The sequence below is a fragment of the Trachurus japonicus genome, chromosome 3 (assembly GCF_045865225.1).
Source record: "Trachurus japonicus isolate A0001 chromosome 3, Traja_1.0".
NCBI classification, from domain to species: Eukaryota; Metazoa; Chordata; class Actinopteri; order Carangiformes; family Carangidae; genus Trachurus; species Trachurus japonicus.
The window spans coordinates 15,566,996-15,588,188 of NC_140909.1; the positions used below are offsets into that span (position 1 = coordinate 15,566,996).

The following is a 21,193-nucleotide window of genomic DNA, read 5'->3' on the forward strand; positions in this document are numbered from 1 at the left end:
GAGAAAATGAAGCTGTAACGTGAGGAGGCGAGATTGAGAAACACCTTTTCTCAAGTGTTTCACTGCTCCTGTCTTTGATATTTCTGTGTGAAAGCCACTTCACTACATGCGCCTCTATGTATCCAATTTGTCCTCCTAAACCCTATAGATTATGACTTTTGGGGTGGGGTTTTAAAAACTCATTGTGGAAAAAAGAACATCAATTGTTGTTTCTGTGTAAAACATTTCTATGTGGTCTGAGGACAAAAGATCACGGGTGATTTCCCATGTTTGCAGGGGGTGGAAAAGAAATCAGCCACTGACTGAACAATTACCATTAATACTCACAGTACAACACTGCTTTGATTCAGTAAATTAAAATCACTGATTAACCACCATCCATACTATATAATTAAGGTTACAATATATTTTGACCTTAGCCAACGATCTTTGTTTTCCTGCTTTTTTTGAGGAATTTTCCATTTTTGTTACAATGATTTCTGTGTTTTCCTTGGCTCTGACACTGTCTCTCCCTTTGTTATTTGACAATTCAATGTGAAACTCTGCAAGTTATTTCTTTGTATCATTTTCAATTTCTGCAGCCTGTTATCATGACAAACACACACATTTGCAGTAAACTTCATGTTTGTTTCCTGTCCAAATGTTAAGACTTTCCACATCAAGTGTAATGCTTCACAATGTCTATTTTTTTTTAGGAACAACGTGTAACAGTACCTCTCTCATTCACAGCAGGGGCTATCCTATTTCCCCATGTGCTGTGATACTGACACACACAACATGCACTTGCCTGAATGACACACACTAAAAAACACCTACCTCCATGGCTAATGCGGCTGTCTGCTGGTCGTAGTGATTCAGTAGATTGGGCATAAAGGTGGTGTTGTAAGGCAGATCCTGGCACATTCTCAGTCTGATGGGCTCACAGGTAAACTCACTGTGGCTTTCTATGGCCTCCATGTGAATGGAGAGTGTAGGTGCAACCAGGGAGAGTAGTATTGGGAAGATAGAGATGAGGAGGACAGAAAAACAGAGAGGGTCTCTCTGTCTGTGGTACACTGTTGCAGTTTTTGAAACCCAGTCTTTCATGCATCCTCTTCCAACAGGTGTTTGCATTTTAAAGTCCATTATTTCTCCGCAGCGGTTCAGACGTACTGACTACTGTTGTCAAGAAAATATGCAGGAGTTGTTTTTAAAGCCTCTCAACATCAGAAGCAAAGTGTCCATTTCTAGGCTCAGCGTTGGTGGTGAAGCAAGGAATGCACACAGCAGGTATCCTCCCAAAATGTACACCGAACAGCACACGTGATGGAGTACAGATTCATCAGTAGGCCATGAGTGGATGTACTCTTTGTGTCAGTCGTCATATTCAACCATCGCAGTGTTTCCTTTTATTGTGCAGCCTGTCATAGAAAGCACCTTTTAATCCAATTTAAATTGCTTCTTATTAAAATAATAGCAGAAAATCCTTACATGGCTGCCCTCCACCTCCTGGCACTCCTCTGATCAAAGGCAGATTCTCCTTGTTCCATCCTCAAACTGAGAGCATGTCCTCAAGGAAATACTTCCACCATCAGCTGTCTCTTGGATATCTTCACTGGTTTCCTGCACATGTCTTTCTTCCACTGTTTTTTGTTGTTGTTGCTTCAAGCCATAGTTTCACAGAATCACCTGAAATCGTGCCCAAAAGATCCCATAATCCTCCAAACGGTTTTGGTGAATAGTCTTTCACTTTCAGTCCGCTGCACTGGAGGAGATTCAACAAGCAGGTCCTGCAGGTTTAAAAAAGAAAAACACAAAGAAAAGCCAATGGTCAAACAAGCAGAGTGGGCTTCCTTGGGAGTACAGAATATGTACTGTATATCTGTATATGGTCTCTGGCCAGCCACACCCTGGTCTATACTCCAGTCAGGATTAAAATATCTGATGAAATCTACACTAGCATGTTTATGTTGGCACGGCGGACTGAGAATTAGTGCTACTTTGTTGTTATCAAGAGCCAAAATCGACTTGCATTGATGACAGCTTCATATCTTCATCTGCTCGCCGCTGTGTGTCAGCGGAGGTTATGCACAGTTCATGCCGCAGACTGCACGTTCAAAGCGAACCAGGACAAGTCGTCGTTGCACGTTTGACGCCGTGGATGTGGTCGCTGGCTGCTGCTACACCTGCGGACGATCAGACACTCCCACACGCTCTCATGTTTGTGCGAGGTTGGCCGGGCAACAGTAGCGCTCCCCTGCGATGTTTCACACTCCACGACTCGGTGTCTTTTAGGTTGACTAACACACAAACACACAACAAACTTACGAGAACCGCCTGGACCAATTTAACGCTACAGCTGTTAAAGAAAAAAAAAATGAAATGGCGCTCAGTAATTAAGTTTTAATTTACACCTGCGTCGAACTGCTCCGTTAGACAAGAGCTTTGACTGTACAGTAAACGTTGATAGCAGGTTAGCTAACAGCGTTAACGTTTCTAAACTGTTATCGTTTGACTGTTCACGTTTAACCTGTAACGTTCTACCGTTACAGGTCACACAGCCGTTAACGTAGACGTTCACGTTAGCTCTCCTCTGCTGGCTCGGACCCGGCCAGTTTTATAAAACATAAATCTTTCTTAAAAAGCAGGTAATGAGGCGTCTTCGCTGCACCGAAGCGAGAAACCACACACATCATGACACACCAGGATCACGGAGGACGGAGCGTATCAATCTTCAGAGCCGTGTGTGTGTGTGTGTGTGTGTGTGTGTGTGTGTGTGTGTTTGTCACCGCAGTGTCTTCATCCCCAAAGCAGCGCGCTGTTTGTATCGAAGTCCCCGGCTTGCGTGTGCCCATAATAATGAAATTACTAGACCAATTGTTACACTTCCCGTCTAACATTACAAATATAAATGCTTTACCTTGTGTGAAGATTAACGAGCGGTTCGCGGCGTGCGCTCCTTCGGCTGCTCCACCGGCTCCGTTCACTGCAGCACTTGGCTTTTCCTCCACTGTTTGCAGCTGGGTCCGTGCAGCGTGCAGCCGACACCTCGTGAACGCGGATTCTGCGTGGCCGCGCAGAGACACGAGAGAGCTGCACGATGAATGTTATTATTATTATTATTATTATTAAATCTTTATTTCAGACCCAAAGGGATCCATATCACCATAAAAGCAGAATAAGATAATAAAAACAAAGACAGAATAAAACAAAACAAAAAAACACAAAATACAAAATACAGAGCTTTCCCCACTATTCAGTGTAGGCTTGCATACAAACATGTTCTAAAATGATTCCACAGTCTGGACGAAAATCTTACAGAACTGCGTACAGGATTAACCAACACATTAATAAGTTCATTCTCTGATTCTGACGCCCTACACATAAATCTGTGCATCAGATTGCGCAGAACTGCAGAGCAGGTGGGTACCCCAACACTAACAAACATATGGCTTGCACTGGAGCTTCTTGGGGCTCTCAACAGTAGCCTCATGCTGTCATTATAAGCTACTGTGAGCTTCCTTATACTACCTTGTTTGTAGCGGCACCACAGGTGGGCTGTGTACAAAGGTGTGCAATATGCTTTAAACAATGCAATTTTTACAGATACAGAGCACATGCTAAACTTACGACACAGCATGTTTGCTTGTGCATAGAGCTTACGACGCTGCCTGTACATATCTTTATCATCAGACAAGTCATTAACAATAATATGCCCCAAATACTTGATCTCGCTGCACACACTGAGTGCAGTACCAGACAGATGGAAGTCAGGGAAGGTTGACTGTCTGTCTTCTCTGCTTCTAATAATCATAACTTTACTCTTACCAGCATTGTACTTTATGTCAAAGTCAGCACCATACTACATAACAACATAATGTTGTTGTAGACATACAGTGTACACTACAGCAATATTAATAGACGCATGTAATGGGTGGCTGCTGGTGGCTCTATTTTAATAAACGAGGCACGAACCAGAAGCCAATTTTGCTTTTAATTAACGTTGCCATTTGTTGTCTTTATAATGGACAACACAAAGCTTGAGTGGCATGGGAAACTGTGTGTGTCCTGGCTGGGTGCATGTGTTGACTAGTATAGTGTTTTTGATGGTAACTTCCTAATTAAAGGGGCTTACAGATAATTTATCTGTGAATGATAATATCCACCTTGATTTGTCAGGCAAAACTGAAAAGAGGAACACATTAAAATGATCAAACATCTTTATTAAAATTATACATCAAGTGTATATAGGTATGTTTATAGGTACAAAACCATAAAGCGGTGCTACATACACACAACTTTAACACAGGATCTATGGGAAAGATAAATTATGGCATTGGTTTTGTCCTATTAGGCCATCCTCCAAGACTGTAGTTTTACCTTGTTTTGAAACAAAAAAAACACAAAAGTTTTCATTTGGCCATTATTCAGTGATATTATTAGTGATAAAAGTATACCTTTGTCAAATAAGTGACTTTGCTAATGTTAATTTAGATGTAAATTTTATAAAATAAAAATATCACAGTAAACTGGTTAATCAACTGCATTCTTCATATGCAATACTTTTATGGGACATTTATTTCTTTAGGCTACGACAAAATGTTTAGAAGAGCCAAATGACATGGCACTCAAACAGCTAAAAACCTTTAGTGTTTGACAATGCTAACTCTTCAATAAAATATCATGTTATATGACCTTGCTTGTGGTCTTTTTATTTCCCCTGACAACAATAAGCTTGTCTGCAATATCTTAACACACATTGATTTGCTCATAATCATCTTGGGGTTTCAAATGTGTATTTTAAGAGTCTGGGATGCAACATCAACCTCCTACGGACTGAAACGGCCACTCAGACTTGTTGTGGTTGTATCAGTCAACGCTATGTCAATATTTATCCCTTACAGTCTCAGGATTAGTACTGTGTGCTATGATTCCCTTCCGCACGATTGAGCACGGCACTAGATTAACTGTTTCATGGCTGATCTGATCTGATCCTCTATGTCGTTCAGTCATGGGGGGTCTGCGCCAGCTGAGGCTGCTGGCCCACATACTGGTTTAACCTCTTAATATGACCCCACTCGACATTCACTCACAGTATACTGTACATGCAGAGGCATTCAGTCCATACAGTAGTGATGCTGCAGTTCAGTTTATTCTAAATTCACTAGGTTCAGACCAGACTTAAACATTATTTTAACACTACACTGTTTCATAATCTAAACCTATTGTTGTCATTTTACCCCTGAATGTCTTTCTAGTGGCAAAAGCAACACAGAATGATGTAAAACCCTTTTAAAGATGTTGATCTAGTTAAGTTTATCAGTCCTAACTTTTCACATACCCTTTCAAACAGTTTGTATTTCTCTTTGAAGCATATTTTCAATAAGTCAATAATTCTACAACAACCGCTGTCAAATAATAATGTGATCAGAAAAAAGTATTAAAAAAAAATAAAAAATGAACAAAATCATATGAAGACAAAACATTTAGGCTGATGTTGCACAGTTGCAAGTTGTGTGTGACATAGTATTCATCTAGATTTTCCATGATGTAATGGAAACCAATCAACATGTCACCAACTGCAGTTTCCCTCACAGTTCTCTACTATTATGAGCCAATTTCAAAAAGTGCAATTTAGCAAGTACAATTTAGTTTGAAAGCCAAATACTGCCTCTAAATAATATAAAAGGGAAAACTGTTATTTACACACTTAACATGACATGTCTCTGCATTACAATTTAACAATAAATTGACTATAAGCATAATTATTTGTGTGTTAAACTTGTATGTTGAAAAACCTTGGTTTCAGTTGCAACTCAGTGCAATGGAGTTGTTTATAATCTGCACAAACAATGAAATACAATAAAACAATAAAATAGATTTTGCTGAAATGTGAGACGAGTTTACATTACAAGATAAAATAATCATAAATCAGCTAAAAACATTACATATTTTCAAAAAGGTATAAAAAAAAATGCACTTCCTTCACGTATAGAGGATTCTTCATATTGAAAGACATAACCCAAACGGATACTGATACGACTGAAAGGCTTAGTAATAATCTTACTGTAGCTTCCAAACACACATTATGCACACTGAATCACAATATCTGCACAAAAGGAATGCACCTAAAACATCTGTGAGTTTTGATGTCACTCTAAATTCATTTACTTACTGTATAGATTGCTAAGTCTCTTGAAAGTGATTCCACTCCTGTTCCACAGAGATTGCAAGGCAAAACCTGCCACTCTGAAATGCAGGTGCAGTGGTGCCTTTTGCAACTTAGCTATCCTTCCTGCTTCTTGTTCATTTAGGCTTCAAAGTTCACGCGCTTTCCAATCAGACGTCGGCTGTGGGGAGAGCACTCAGCCTCTTCCTCCAACTGGAAGAGTCAAGGAAAGGACAAGGAATGTATCAGTCTGTGCTATTATGAGCAAGTGAATGTGGGTGTTTGGGCTTTTGTCTTGACCTAGAGAAGAGTGAGTGGATGTCTGTGGATACGTTGTAAGAGTATACATGCACATCTGAGTCAGTCAGAAATTCAGATACACATCATAGTTACATCCCTCAAGCACACACACTCCCCCAAAGACAAAGACACACACACACACACACACACACACACACACACACACACACCACACACACACACACACACACACACACACACACCACACACACACACACACACACACACACACACACACACACACACACACACACACACACACACACACACACACACACACACCTGCTCTTTGATGTAGCTGTTCCCACAGGGCGCCAGTCCTCTAAGAGCCAATCCAATGACGAAGCACCAGACAGACAGTCCGACCTCAACCCCTGCCAGCACAGAACAAGGGATCCACAGCGCTAGGGTGGTGTCCTGCAAGATGGAAAGATTAATGATTAATGATGGAAGACAAGGAAATAAATTACCACCACAAGGTCAACTATTCCTCCTGTGATGCGAGGTCAATAGGTTGAGGGACAGGGAGAGGTGGAACTTTTTAAGAAACTCACGTAAATTCTTGTTGTATCAAACGGGCACTGGACACCGATAGGTGACCGAGCATTGATGGGCACTAGTGTATCGTTGCATCCCTTCATCAAACCCTGTCCATTGTTGGCAACAGTAATACTAATGGCCAAGAGGACCCCAGCGCAGCATGCTGCCGAGAGCAGGGCGTTGAGGAATGATGAAATTAAAAGTCCTATTTGCTGGAGAGACAGACACAACATCGTATAAAAACAGAAGGATTGGTAACCACTGAGCAGACACAATGAGTGGCTGAAGAGAGCAGAAATTCAGTTCTTACCAGTTTTACCACATGAAGGTTCCTCGACATCACAATAGCAATAATCCCAGTGGCAATGCTCTGTAAGATTCAAATGACAAGATGATTGTTCCAGTGGCACTGATTACATTTCTAAAGCTGTCTCTTTGACAAGTGCCTTTTAATATCTTGTAAGGAGTGAATTTCAAAGAAAGGTGACACCATCATCAACACCTACTGTAGCAGCTTATCTGTAACTCCTCACTGTAATGAGGTCTGCCCTAAAGCAACTAGCAACTGATGTGAAAAACCAGTTCCGCTTAATGGGCAAGTTTAGTCTTGATTGTGGATAAAAATACACGACTGTTACTGAACTACAGGAGCACAGAGCAAGGACGATCAGATGAGTTTGTTTTATGAAACATACATTTCAAGATCAAGATAACTTAGCTCAACCGAGACTGTTGGTGCATCCTCATCTGAACTGCAAAGATCACTTTAAACGTAGTGTTTATATCTAAAACTATAGAGACTCACCAGCAGGCCAGAGGTGACAGAGATGATGTTGGCCACAGTATATTCAGTGGTGATTTGCTGGTCGGGTTTGGAAATGTGGCGGAGGACGTTGCCATGGACGATAGCTCCAAGAATGAAGTTAATGTGGCCGACCAGGATGAGAGTCAACCCCTTTTTCATTAGCCTCCCTGGCCCTTTCTCCTTATCTGGATGACAGACATACAGGAAATATTTAAAACATGCATGATATGCATTTTGTATGCATCACAACATATCTATATATATCCAATGTTGTATGCAGAACAAGAACAGTCTCTGCTTACACAACAGTAGGCTACACATTGATTTAGCATTATGGCAGGCTGATAATGGTTTTCTAAGGATACTGATATTGTTTTTATTTTATTGAATCTATAAAGTTCCATAAAACTGACAATTAATTGGAGTTGTATAGCATTAACCTGTTAGCAGTCTGTGGTGAGCAAACTAAATCACTACAAACAACCATTTCCACACTACACTTTCTTGTTACTTCTTGGCCAACACCTACACCTGCCCTATCACCTGGTGTAATAAATTAATATTAGCTCATATCAGAATGGCTTATTTATCCATCCAGCTCCATTGTGTGTGTCTGTTGCAGTGTGACGTTAAAAAACCCACTGGATTAGATTCTTAAGAACTTAATCCCCGACATAACATTTATCATACACAGGCATAGCTACATTTAAGAGGCTACAGTTACAGCATTTGCATACAAAAGCTACACTTAAGGAAGGGGGAGGTATTTGTGGGCATGAGTGCCTCTTTCAAATCGAAGTGGTTTAGTCCGAGTTTGTCAAATCGTTAATTTCTCATAAACCAGAATAACCTGTGTGTGTTATGCGCGCATTTATAATAACCTGTGTTGAGTTTTTAAAGTGAAACCGTGCCATCCTACCTGCAGGCCTGTGGTCAGTTACACCCGTGGAGGGGAAAAACTAGGTCGAGTATTTGAGCTTTGACATTTTGTTGTAGGAGCTGTTCAGCAGTTAGATATAAACCAAACGTTCACTCACCAAACGTGCACATCTCTCCTCCGACTGATGTTTCCCTCGCTTTGAATGAAAATCCGTGTTTGTCGACAACAACAGAGGACGAAACTTCAGACCTCACTCACGTCGCTCTGTCCACTTCCTGTACGACGTCACCAAACTCACCTGCAAATTACCTGCAGCCTGCTGGACGCTGAGGGGCGCAACAGACATCTGAGACGTTTAATAAGTTTATCCCCCCACCCCCTGAATGAGTTTTATGAAGAGAAAAAAGTCAAGCGTTTCACACATTTATTAGAAAGAGCAGTCTTACTTTATATTGTTTTTTTTGTTGTTGTTTTAAAAGATACTCGTTTAAAGACACTGATGTAATTTACAAAATATAAGAATATCAATATACAACCTGGAGAAACAGGCTAAAGCTGTCCATCATGTATGATTATATAATAACCAACACCACTAATCTGAGTGGAAAAGATGAGACAGTGACGAGGAGAATGAGAGATAGAGAGAAGGATCAGTATGAAGCTGCTAGGCTAAACACTTTTTTTTCTTTCTTTTTTTACAACTTTTTTGTACAAGGAGTGCTTGCATTTACATTCCACCAGCTAATTTAAGAGCATATAACATAAGTAAACAATGCATTCAAATGCACTACAGCAAAATATGCAGATTTGAGGATGGTAGTTGTCTGTGTACATCTTAACTAGAATTAGCAACAGCAAAGTTGTAGAAGATATGGTCAGAGTCTCCCCTTCCAATATTGAATCATGGCCAGAGGCCTTTTTTGTGGAGCACTATGATGTCAAAGTGAAGTTGATCTTCACCTTGCCATTTCATTCCATCAGAAATTTGCGTCAAATAAATGTAGTCATAAAACGTATTAGTTACCAAATTTGAGGAACAAATGTTTTGTTCGCCAGAAGGGGACTAATGGACATGCATACAAACAACCCAAAATTACAATGCCCTCCCTGGCTGTCTCTGGTGGGGGGAAAAAAACTTGTCAAGTGATTCAGATCATCAGATTAATTTGATCTCATTAGTGAAGTTTGCAATTAAACAGTAGAAATTAACTGCTGGAATTGAACTGGGCAGAGTGTTTGTAAGACAAAATACAACATAAAATATAATACTCTATAAAGAAAATACAAGAGAAAGGCAAGTTATTGTATGCAATAATATTCAAACTAAATATATTTATAATCTTACATTTCCATCCGTACTGCCAGTTCAAAGTATTGATTTATGTGATCTTTAGTAGTACCTGTAGTCCACAAAATGTTCTGAGCCAAACTGTCACAAAGAGACCACAGGCAACTCCCTGATTTCAATGCAAGTCTTAACAACACCTGCATGACGTGTAATGTTTTATTCAAGTTTAGAAGCTTTGGCAAACCTGTGCAGGATAATTTCAATCCACTAGTACCCAATTTCATCAAATGGTCTGTTATCAAATTAAGATAAAGTAACAGAAAAAAAAGTAGAGAAGTTCTGTATTGGCTCAGATTCTCCACAACTTGGTCTCCATTTAAAACAAAAGTTAACAAAAGGGAAAATAAGTAAAGAAAAACACCCGATATACAGTAACTGTAACATAAATAAAACATGAAATTCTCACACAGATGTGTCAGTAAAGGGCTATGTCATCTTTCTACAGCATATGGCAGCTGAGTTCACTACACAAGTCTCACATGAATGATTTTTAAAGGCAGAGTAGCCATGTGTGAACCCAACAAGCAGCAAATGGTAAAACAATCAATAAAATAAGAAAAACAATTGAAAAAAAGAGAACTATAGGGCATGTGCATAGGCCCACAATAAGACAAATAGTAAAGCAAAATATAAAAACAAACACACAAATGGAAATTCAGTAACACCGAGTTCACAGTACCTCATAGTGACCATCTTCCAGAGAGAATTGGCAAGATGCCCCATCAAAATGTTAAATGCAATGATGCACATACATTTAGTTGGGTATCTCTTTAACAAATGATAACCAATGGATATTTATACAATTTAAAATATAAGTTTGAATTTTCCCTCTTTGGAGTACTCAAACTACTACTATATACTACAATATTTAATCTGAGAAGTGATAAAAAAAAACCCGTCCCAGATAAATCCCACGAATTGGCAATTAATTTGCAAAACTTTCTTTGGGTGCTAAATTGTTCCTCCTTTCTAGGGGAGTAATAGTTTTGCTGGTACTCAAAAGGAGCATGTCCAACTAGTAAAATCTAATACAAGAGTTGAGAGAGGTGAGTTAGTACGCCATTTGACTCAAGTAAAGCCCTGAAAGATGATTTAGATTGCTTCATACCAGGACACAGACCAGCTTGGCAATTCATAACGTCAACACTGCACACTAAAATACAACTCTGCTCGACAGAAAAACTGTGTTATCATAAAGCTGAAAGTCAGGTGCCTCTTTTTAAATGCAAAACTGGCTTTATATTAAAGCTTTGATGTGCTTTTAGGAAGTTTTAGTCCCTGATCCCAAGGCTTTTGGTCACATTGCTGCCTACAGCATTGTATAACGGATTTTAAAAAAAACAAAAAAAAGAAAAAACACTAAAATGAAGTCACTGTTGAGTAATCAAAAATAAAATGTGTAACAGGCTTGACAGAGTGTATTCATGAGGAGATGTGGTTGATGAAATCATTGCTATTGAAGAGCTTGGCTGAAAGTTTCTTCCAGTAGGCCGGCTATCTTGTTTTGGTCCAACTGTGAACACAAACACAAACAATTCAAGACAGTACAAAGATAAACTGGTCTGCCAACATTATAGATAAAGCACTGACAGACACTCCTGAGTCAATACAACAGGCACAAAGCTGTTTTATGTATGTCCATTAAGAGGATGGAGTCATTATCACAGTCCACATATCCTGTCATCTGCAGAGAAATCAAGTGACTAAACAACATAAGAGTGGGTCTGTGCGCACGTGTGAGTAAGTGGGCACCAGTACATACAGTAGATAACAGTGTGCATAAAGCTCTTTAAGGGAAAGTGTCTATGAGTGGGAGAGTATGTAGGAGTATCAAGGGTCCCTGCACCTTTCACAATCACCTGCATTTTCCAACACTTGTCAGAAATAGCACATTCGCCTACATTGTCGACCACAAAATACACAAACACATACACAGTGAATGTGAATCTCTCCAACCCACCTCACTGATTAAGCCCAGCTGCACCAGCTCTCCAGCCAACTCTTGAGCATTCTCCTCTGAAACACACACAAGTACAGATAGTAAGAGTAATTCATAATGTCACCCCCACATCAATTCTACCAGGCAGCACCCATCATTTCTCGTGAAGTTATGCAAATACTATAACACATGCAAAGCTGCACCTGGATAAAGTTCAGGCTCAGGGTAAATACCACGTTCACAATGTCGTCCAGATGCAGCTTTCAAATCCAAATCCCACCTCAAACACAATAGAAACCAAACCAGCAAAGAGCATCTACAGCTGTTGCTGTCTGCACCTGTGAAGCCATTTTGTTGTTCCATAATCCCATTCTTTGTATTCCCGTGGACATCTAGCAAAGCAGTCATTAAGTGACATCCAGTACAGCTGAGACAGGACAGAATACAGATCGGGACTCATCAGGCAGGAAAATCAAAAAGCCAACATGTTTCAACCAGCATGATCTTCACTGGGACATGATATGTTAAAACATGTTAGTTGTTCAGATATTCTTCTCTAGTCTTACTATTGAAGGCTTATCCACTTAATGGACAAATTATTGTCCTTTCCTCTACTTTAGAGTGCCCATAACTTTTATTCTGGCCTAATATTTCTATACTTTCTCCACTGTTCTATTGAATATTTTATTTGTCCTAAACACAAAATGTACCTTCAGCCTGGAAAAAGTTTTCAAAAAACTTTCAACAATCATATAGCAGCAAATACAATTTATCTTGGGGGAAAAAAACAATGATAAATATTAAGATTTCACTAATGTCAACAATTTATGTTGCAATGCATCTACACAACTTTTTGGTTGACGGAAAGTTAACAGACAAAAGTGTACGACTACAAGTGAACTACAAAAAGCCATAAACACAGGTGTGACCAAAATATATGCAAGGTTACTCAAAATAAAGAAATATAAAAGAAAACTAACATAAAAAGACATTTAATAGATTTTACTTGCCAAAACCTTGGGAGAAAACATTTAAAAGAAACCAGATCTGATTTTCTGGTATAAACTCTTCCACAAATTCTACTTTGTGCAAAATCTTGAAGAAAAACATACTGTTTTATAATAATCGCTTAAATCCCTGGGCTGTATTTGTTGTTAAAGTGTAGTATTTTATTTTAATGAATGAGATTCTTATTATTACTTTAGTTAACACAGCAAACTGGGACATTCCTTTCCTGTACCTTTTGAGCAGCTGTTAGGGTCTGCTGATTTTTAATAACCTGGCTGTCAATTTACAACTGAACAAGGCATGTAGCTGGAACAAGATAAACAAGTGTAAGAGATGGAACATCCAGCAACTCTGACAGTAACAAAACCGATACAAGCAGTCGACAGCTACATACCAAGGGGAATGATACTGGAGTAGAGGGAGGTAGTTCCCTGCTGATTTGTATCTATTTAGTTTTGATAATAAAAAACATGCCTCTAATGTGAATGCACTGAAAAGGATGTAGATGAATCACAGAGGCCAGTGAGGTGAGATTGAAGTAAGTTAGTTAGCTTGTGACACTGCAGTGTGACTTTGGACTTGGGTGTGTTGATAAGGAGCTTTGGAGGGACTATACCCTGATATCAGTAGGAGGGGCTGTGAAGAAAGTGTGTGTGTGTGTGTGTGTGTGTGTGTGTGTGTGTGTATGGATGTTAAGGTACAGTGTGTGTGCCAGTCGTATTAGCCTGCAAATATTCAAAAGGAGGAAGAAATTTATGTGAAATGGTAAAAAAGAGCAAAAGAAAGTCCTGTGAAAGTGTGTAGGAATTTGATAGAGACAGTTTGTGTGTGTGTGTGTGTGTGTGTGTGTGAATAAGAGACAGGGAGATGACTGCCTGGGAAAAGATGGTCAGTTCTTGACACGGGAGGTGACAGCTGTCAGCTGCAGCCTCTCACAGGCCTGGCATTCCCCACACGCCTGCAACCGTATACATGCCTACCATACCTGTGTACATGAGCAGTTTGGATCATACTGCCTGCATTATTCTGTTATTTTGACCACTGTAGCAGTTGTGCTCTGTGTTATGTTCTCATTTGCCTTCCTTTAGTCTTGTTTGTAGCAAAGCAGTGAGATGAAAATACTAAAATATTGATGTACAATTCTTGAACGAATAAGTAAAGATAAAAGAATCAGGATTTGTTAGGATGACTCCCTGTTGTTTTATAAGAAACATAAAAAAACAGATTTTAAAAGTTATTATAGCCATTAGCAATTCAAGTATTCAAACCAAATAAATTTGTCCAAAATAGAGGTGCAAGGTTTTCATAACACATAAGCAACAGTCTGTCTCCCTGCCTAAAATAGTCTTGCATGCTGCATATTGTGACGCCATCTGAGTTTCAAGCTCACTCTGGAATCTCACTCTCACTTTCCCATACAACTCAGTCCATACATGTGAAGATATACTGTGTCTGAAACCTGGGAGTAAAATCTGGGAGTGCAGTGGGCTGAGCTCTGCAGTGACTGGTCTGATGATAGAATTAGATGCATCTAATCATGTGATTCTATCATCAAACCAAAACACAAACTGTAAGACTAAACCATAGACAAACTGGTCACAATTCATGGAAACAAAATGAAAAGATTGTTCTTACGAGGTAACATGTCACAGCTTAGATGTCTATTCAGTTTATCCTCCAACTTCAGCAGTAACGTCAGCTAAGAGAAGAGAAACAATTACGATTTACATCCTTACAACTAGGGGAATAGATTGTTAGTATAATATCATGTTTGTTAATTTATTAAACAATAAATCATCACATGACAATTTGTAAATGTTATTACAGAGACTCACATGAATCTTTGCTCCATCCTCAACAGGTTCAGCATTACACTGCATATGAATAACCTGCAGAAATATGGAAATCTGAATATGAATGGTTTCTGTAAAAAGTCAGTGTTGGTAAATTGTCAGAATAATGCTTTACACAGATATGTAGCCGCGTGTATCCCGACTCAGGAAACTTCAGCAACAAGATTACTTGTGAAATGTCACCATTGTGACTCCATTTTCTTTGTTCACATGCAGTATGATCTATTGTACGCACCCGCCGTGTCTCGAGCTCAGTAGGCTCAGGGGTGGGGGATTTGACCAAGGGGATGACAACGGGAGATTTAACCGTCTCCTGCTGAGGCTGCTGAGGACAGGGCAGCCCGAACGCTGTCATTGGATAAATACCATTCCTGACCCAGGGAGGGATGGGGACAAAGAAAAGGGAAATTGGGGAAAACGTGGCAGATAAAAGCATGAGGAAAAGAATGGAGCTGAAAAAGGACTGCAAGTCTAACAAAGTAATGATGAATTAATAGTAGATTAAGAGGATATTAAAGATAGGAGGGGGACAGTGATAGAAAACTGGGTATTTCAATGTTGTGCTCTCACATTAAACTGAAATATGCACAGCAGCACATGTATGTGATTCAAGTTTTACAGAAATTATTTTTGCCCAAAATTCCATATGTTCATGCAACCAGGACATAACGATTTGATTCAGGAAGAGACACACAGATAGTCACATAGTCCACTACTGCCCCTCTGTGGACAGATAGTGTTGTTGCATCTTTAGTGCTTAATAAAATCAAAAAGTGCACATTGACAACTGAGCTTGATTTGCTTCTCACCTCACATCCTCCAGGAATTTATCAAGCTCCAAAGCAGGAAACTGTGAAAGCCTTCAGAGAGGACAAAAAAAACAAAACATACTTAATTGCACTGTTTTTGAATGCAAATATATGAAAGGAATAACATTAATTCTGTTGTTTTTTGCCTCCTGTATCTGTGCAGACCATCACTGCCAGGTGGATATTTGGTTTGAGTCCCTTACTTAAGCTGAACATCCTCCTTTGTCTCAGCGATGACCAGGTTGGGGTCCAGGTTCTTGGTTATCTCCTCCAGGGCGTTTTCGGCAATCATGTCTGGGAATTTAGAAATCCTTTAAGAATAACTTAATAAAACGGACTTTTAAGATAAATATCTTAAAACTTGATGATGAACAAAGTAATAAATAAAAAATGGAAGCACAACAAAATCGACAATGTCTTTGTATTTATGTGTGTGTGTTTAAGACTCACGCTGGTGGCTGACGATACAATGTGCAGCTAGCAGTTTTAACTGTGGTACTTCAAACAGAGCTTGGTTAAACAGCAGCTCTCTGGCTGTGGGCCGTGTACTGGGATCACAGTTGAGGCACGTCTGTATTAACTCCTACAAACACAAACATCTGTGTCAAAATGATAGTTGAAAAAACGTTTCAAAGATAAATTAAGTATGATTTAAAAATAAATAAATGCAAACACAGACACACTCACCCTCTGCAGTGGGTCCTCCAGTAACTGTATTTCATTATTTATGGCCTCCTGAGAAACGTTCGAGGACTCTCCATTCCCCTGGATCTCCAGGAGTGCCATCTGCAACACAGCAACAGACACGGTGACATGTTGTTTTGAGAGAGGGCCCAGGCCATTACATCATGTTTCATTTGTCTCGTCTCACCTCTAATGCACACATGCCGAATGAGTAGATATCTACGGCCGTGGTGACATCCTCAACATCTTCAAAAGACATGAAGAATATCATTTCAATATCATGAATTATTTTGTAAAATACGTTATAATTTTAATGACTTAAGTTCAGAAAGCGCCTCTTCATAAAAAACTGAGCTTACTTTAAAATATAATCCAATGTGTATCATCCAGTTTACTCTGGAGGTCAGGAAACTACCAATATCACTATCGATAGAAAAATAACTAAAAAGTCTGATGTTGGTCATGACTACCTCCATATTCTGGTGCAAAGAAGTGCATGTTTTTTGGTTCCTCCCGACAAGTCTTCACATGGTTGTTAATGGTGTCTGGAGCAACTGCAGATGAGACAAGGACACAGACGGTGGATGTAGAAGTAGGATGGTGAACAGTGAGAGAAGCAGTACAAAGCAAGAAGAACCAAAAACAAAAAGTCCGAACAAGACAAGGAAGAAATTATGTGATGCTGAAGGACCAATTAATACTACAGTTACATTAAAGGGACAGTTCAACATTTTGGCAAATTGGCCCATTGCCATAATCCCTATAGTTTTAGGAGTAGGTTCGTTACCTTTATTTGTCGGTGCGAGTTATTTTTAACGGAATGTTGCGAAGGAGTTGTTTTCGAGGCAAATGCAGAGACTGCTTGCCAAAAAACTGCCCCCGATGGGAACGCGCATCAGCAGTTTTGCATGAATTTACCTCGAAAACAACTCCGTCCGGTTCCATTATTATCACATAGCGTGGTGAATGTGCACAGGTCAGAACTTGTCCACGAGAGCGTTTTGGAGTTGTTGGATTGTGTATTTATTTAATGAGTTTCATGAGGGAAACAAAGAAATCCCATGAGCCTCCGTAACGTAGCTCTGAGCAGCTTGCAGCTCGGCTCGGCCATTCTAAAAATAGCTTGCACCGACAATTAAAGGTAACGAACCTACTCCTAAAACTATAGGGATTATGGCAATGGGCCAATTTGCCAAAAATGTTGAACTATCCCTTTAAGCAAATCATCATGGATGTTTGGAAGCTGCTTTTTAGAGTTTATGGAGAGCAAGAGAAGAGATAAGACCAAAGTGCACAGACGCTGTTGTGACCACACTTGTGTGACAGCAGCCCTCTGTATACACAACAGTGATTTTCTAAACCACATAACACACGCCTGCTTTCTTTCCATCTTATGCAACGTACAGGTACAAGACAAAAGCCATATTCTTATGATTTTTGTCACATGGGAAGTGCTGACTGTTGAGTTCAAGTGCCATCCAGCCCTGGTACTGTGGGGTCATGGGACTTAAATGTACAGTTATGTGGGATTTTCAGCCTTTAGATCCATAATTCAGCATCATTTGACTCCATCACCAGGGCTCCAGCTCCACTACCTAACACGGTGGGAGGAAACAAGCGTAATTCTATACCTGAGCCGATCTTGATGAGCCCGTTGTGCTGAATGAAGATGGTGTCACAGGTCAGGTTGCCATGGATGATCGGTGGGTCACAAGAGTGGAGATAACTGCTCAATAGGAAAAAAAAACATTCAAATTACATAATAAAGTGTCTGGATTATTTTTCCATGAACCGTATGTACATTTTCCCTGAGAGCGTCTGAGAAAAAGGGAGACCAACCTGAGAGCAGAAAGGATCTGTGTGCACCATCTCTTCCAAGCCTGGAGGACCACACATCTTATTAAAGCATTTCCTTGATTAACTATGGGTTGCATTATATCAGGGGGTCCAGAGGGACACAGGACATTTGCAAATGCATTCATTTTGCTACAAATATCTTAACCCCAGTTTATTTATTTACCAGACTATTGAAACTGTAGAACCCTTTACTATACACATCATACAAGGTTAATTCAAAGAAAGGAAATCATAACCCCCTTTTCTATTAAAAATGCATTCTCACAGTTTAAGTTTAAGTTTTAAGTTTAAGTTATTACCTTTTCATTCATGCTTTTGTGATTCTTCTTTGTCTTCTTTAGGAACTGCTTCAAACTTCCTGATGACATATATTCAGTGATGAAAATCACCTGAAGGAAAGAGTAAAAAAAAGAAAAAAGATAAGAATATATAAACACGAGATAAAAGACATGGATCACATTAGGATTACAAGAGAATATGTATGTAGCATACAGGTGAAAGATTCAATAATGTCTCACAAAAGGCCTGAGACTCACCCTGGCCCGGTTTTCCTTTGTGTCGGCCCAGTACTTGTGAAACTTGACAATATTTGCATGTTCCAAATGGATCAGGTTATCAAATACAGCCTTCACTTTCTCCTGAACACAAGCAAAAAAACAAAAAAAAGTGATGTCAAAGGACAGGGTGGATTTCAATTCATAGATGTCTAGTGAGATTTCCAGCCATTATATCCAAGTTTCCAACTGAGCCAAACCTGTATGTACCCAATGTAAATAATGTCATAATTATTTTTCATTAAACGTTACATGACAGATCCATAATGGAGAAGAGCACACTTGGACTGGTTTGCCCACATCGTATTAACCCTGCACTACATCATTTTCACAACTTTGAATCTTTATGTTATTTTCTTATCCTGTGCATGAACTACTGAGACACAAAAAGAGCCATGAAAATAAAACCAGCCCTTTGTTCTTTTTTCTCTTTTTTTTACACTTAGTTGACCGAACCTGAGATGTCACTAACTGTACCAGCCGGGACACCACGTTCCCCAAATGTGGTTATTTCCAACTCTCTAACACAAGCCTCACCTCCAGCAATTTGAAGTTCTTCCTCTCTGAGATCATAACTTCGTTCCAAACAACCTCCACCCCTTCCTCCGTGTCCATAGCCAAGTACGCAGCATCTATGCCAGGGACATTACGCTGATTCACCTACATTTGAAAGGACCAGAAAAAAATGGTGTATGAGATCATATATTGTGGGATGAAACACAGCAACAGGTTTGTTATGTTACTTAATACTTATAATAGTGTTACCAACTTTAAAAAGGGGGATATTAACAAAAGAAAATAATACTGTTATAGAAAATACTCTAATGGTTTGACTCAGTCTTTATACTGGTTGATAAAAACTCTTACATGTAATAGAATATCTTATTCTTACTACTACAAAAGTATATGGTGTGTAAGAAAAACACAATGATGGCCCAAGATCATTGCATCCATTATTGACACTTATCTCAATACTCAAAAGTCAAGTTATTGTCAGGAGAAATACTTTGTCTCACAAAATAATTAGTAGCTTTAATGATGGTTATGACAGTTCAACCTTCATCCAACAGCTTCTTGACCCTCTTTACCTCCTCTCTGCGTTTCTGCCAGCGACCACAGGGACTCTCCTCCAGGATCTCTGACTCGTCTTCACTTTCATCCTCATCCTCCGTTGTTGTTGCTGCTGCTGCTGCTGCTGTTGCTGTTGTTGGGGCAGGGGGCTGCACGCAGGCCACAGGTGTAGACCCAGATGACCCTCCTCCTCCTCCTTGTACCTGTTGACTGTTACCGCCGGACATGTGTCCTGTTGTTGTTGTTGTTGCTGTTGTGACCTCTGCTGTGTTACTACCACTACTACTACTCTCTGCAGGTGGAGCTTCTCTGTCCTCCGTCTCAAACATCCTGACAACTTGGTGCTTCTGCTGACTTCCTCCTTTCCTTCTCCTCTTGGCTCCTGTTCCCCCGGGCTGCAACAAGCAAGGAAGCCACTTTTCTGTCTTGCCCCCCCGGCCTTCCTCTGTTAGAGCTGGTCACATATCCCCTCCTCTTCTTTTACTTGTCTTTCAACGCGGTGGAGCTCAGGGAGGGAGGACTGTAAACACATGACACATGTTATGGAGGGCTTGTTTCACAGAGCTACTGCTGCTGAGCTGCTGCTGCCACCTTTGGCAACAACGTAACAAGTTATCTTTCCGCCTACGTTAGTTCACTTCAGAGAGACTCTTTCTGACCTATGTTTCATTTGTAGTCAAGCCTGTAAAGACAACTAGCTGCTACTGAGACACAACACTAACAGTGAAGTCAGTCAAACTAACCAACCGACCTATCGTAGCTAACTTTCCTCAGCTAGCAAGCACTGGGGAAGGTAAATAAATAAATACCTGACTCAAAGTTAAGTTGCAACATGTGAAAAAAATCTTACCGTGGCACAGAAAACTACCGGTGAACAAAATCCTCTCGGTTACATAGTGATGAAAAGGCAGTAAAACGAGACGCCTTTACTGGAAAAATGCTAGTTCGTCATAAAAATTTGTTGATGGGGTTTCAAGTCCCTTTCTCCTCCTGGCAGAGGTGGGAGGGGCGGGCACAACTTGGGGAGCGCTTGTTTGCGCGGAGAAAACGCAGTGGCGTAAGTTACTGCGAAAACATGAAAATAAGTACAACGCATGGGGGTGAACGGCCAAGATTACACTCAGTACAACGTTAAAATATTAGCATGTACTCACAAATATGGTTTAATCTCACAAACTTTAATGTTCTTTCTAATCCGTTCAGCCCCAACGCCCCCACAACGGACTGTGCGTTTGTTTCATTTACAGCTCAGCGCCGGTAAAATAACGTGTTTCGGACGCTTGTGTATTCTTCCGCTACAAGTTGGCCTACTAAGTCAATTAAAACCGACGAAGGCTTAAAAACATTCAGGTTTTTCTGTCCAAGACTATTAACTGTAGTTTTAGTTGTTTAAAGGC

At 39.9% G+C, this 21,193-nt stretch overlaps 3 protein-coding genes across 4 annotated transcripts in view; all 3 read right to left on the minus strand.

Moving 5' to 3' along the window:
- LOC146989793 (frizzled-3-like) overlaps positions 1-3,041 on the minus strand; it is a 28,227-nt gene extending 25,186 nt beyond the window's left edge. Inside the window, exons 1-2 of one of the 2 annotated variants that reach the window (XM_085764028.1) lie at positions 2,900-3,041; positions 817-1,769 (exon numbers count right to left, since the gene is read on the minus strand). In XM_085764028.1, coding sequence (XP_085620154.1) covers positions 817-1,125 — 309 coding nt within the window. In that variant the 5' untranslated portion in view covers positions 1,126-1,769; positions 2,900-3,041. The remainder of the gene's footprint in view (positions 1-816; positions 1,770-2,899) is intronic. The other variant, XM_085764037.1, reaches the window with a different exon arrangement.
- Positions 3,042-5,644: 2,603 nt separating this feature from the next.
- On the minus strand, positions 5,645-8,990 carry krtcap3 (keratinocyte associated protein 3). Its single transcript, XM_085764066.1, has 6 exons — positions 8,831-8,990; positions 7,794-7,978; positions 7,299-7,358; positions 7,003-7,200; positions 6,731-6,865; positions 5,645-6,361 (listed from the first exon to the last, which is right to left on the minus strand). Exons 1-6 carry the CDS (start codon positions 8,841-8,843, stop codon positions 6,290-6,292), a joined length of 663 nt encoding a protein of 220 aa, XP_085620192.1. The 5' UTR covers positions 8,844-8,990; the 3' UTR covers positions 5,645-6,289.
- A 1,141-nt stretch (positions 8,991-10,131) lies between these two features.
- LOC146989795 (nuclear receptor-binding protein-like) lies at positions 10,132-20,820 on the minus strand. The gene is made up of 18 exons (XM_085764098.1): positions 20,647-20,820; positions 19,814-20,316; positions 19,263-19,385; positions 18,708-18,809; positions 18,471-18,560; positions 18,154-18,194; positions 17,946-18,040; positions 16,785-16,868; positions 16,502-16,560; positions 16,318-16,416; positions 16,081-16,213; positions 15,834-15,924; positions 15,631-15,681; positions 15,057-15,192; positions 14,804-14,857; positions 14,604-14,667; positions 11,982-12,037; positions 10,132-11,534 (listed from the first exon to the last, which is right to left on the minus strand). The coding sequence occupies exons 2-18, from the start codon at positions 20,123-20,125 to the stop codon at positions 11,475-11,477; spliced, it is 1,650 nt and encodes a 549-aa protein (XP_085620224.1). The 5' UTR covers positions 20,126-20,316; positions 20,647-20,820; the 3' UTR covers positions 10,132-11,474.
- Positions 20,821-21,193: the final 373 nt, after the last annotated feature.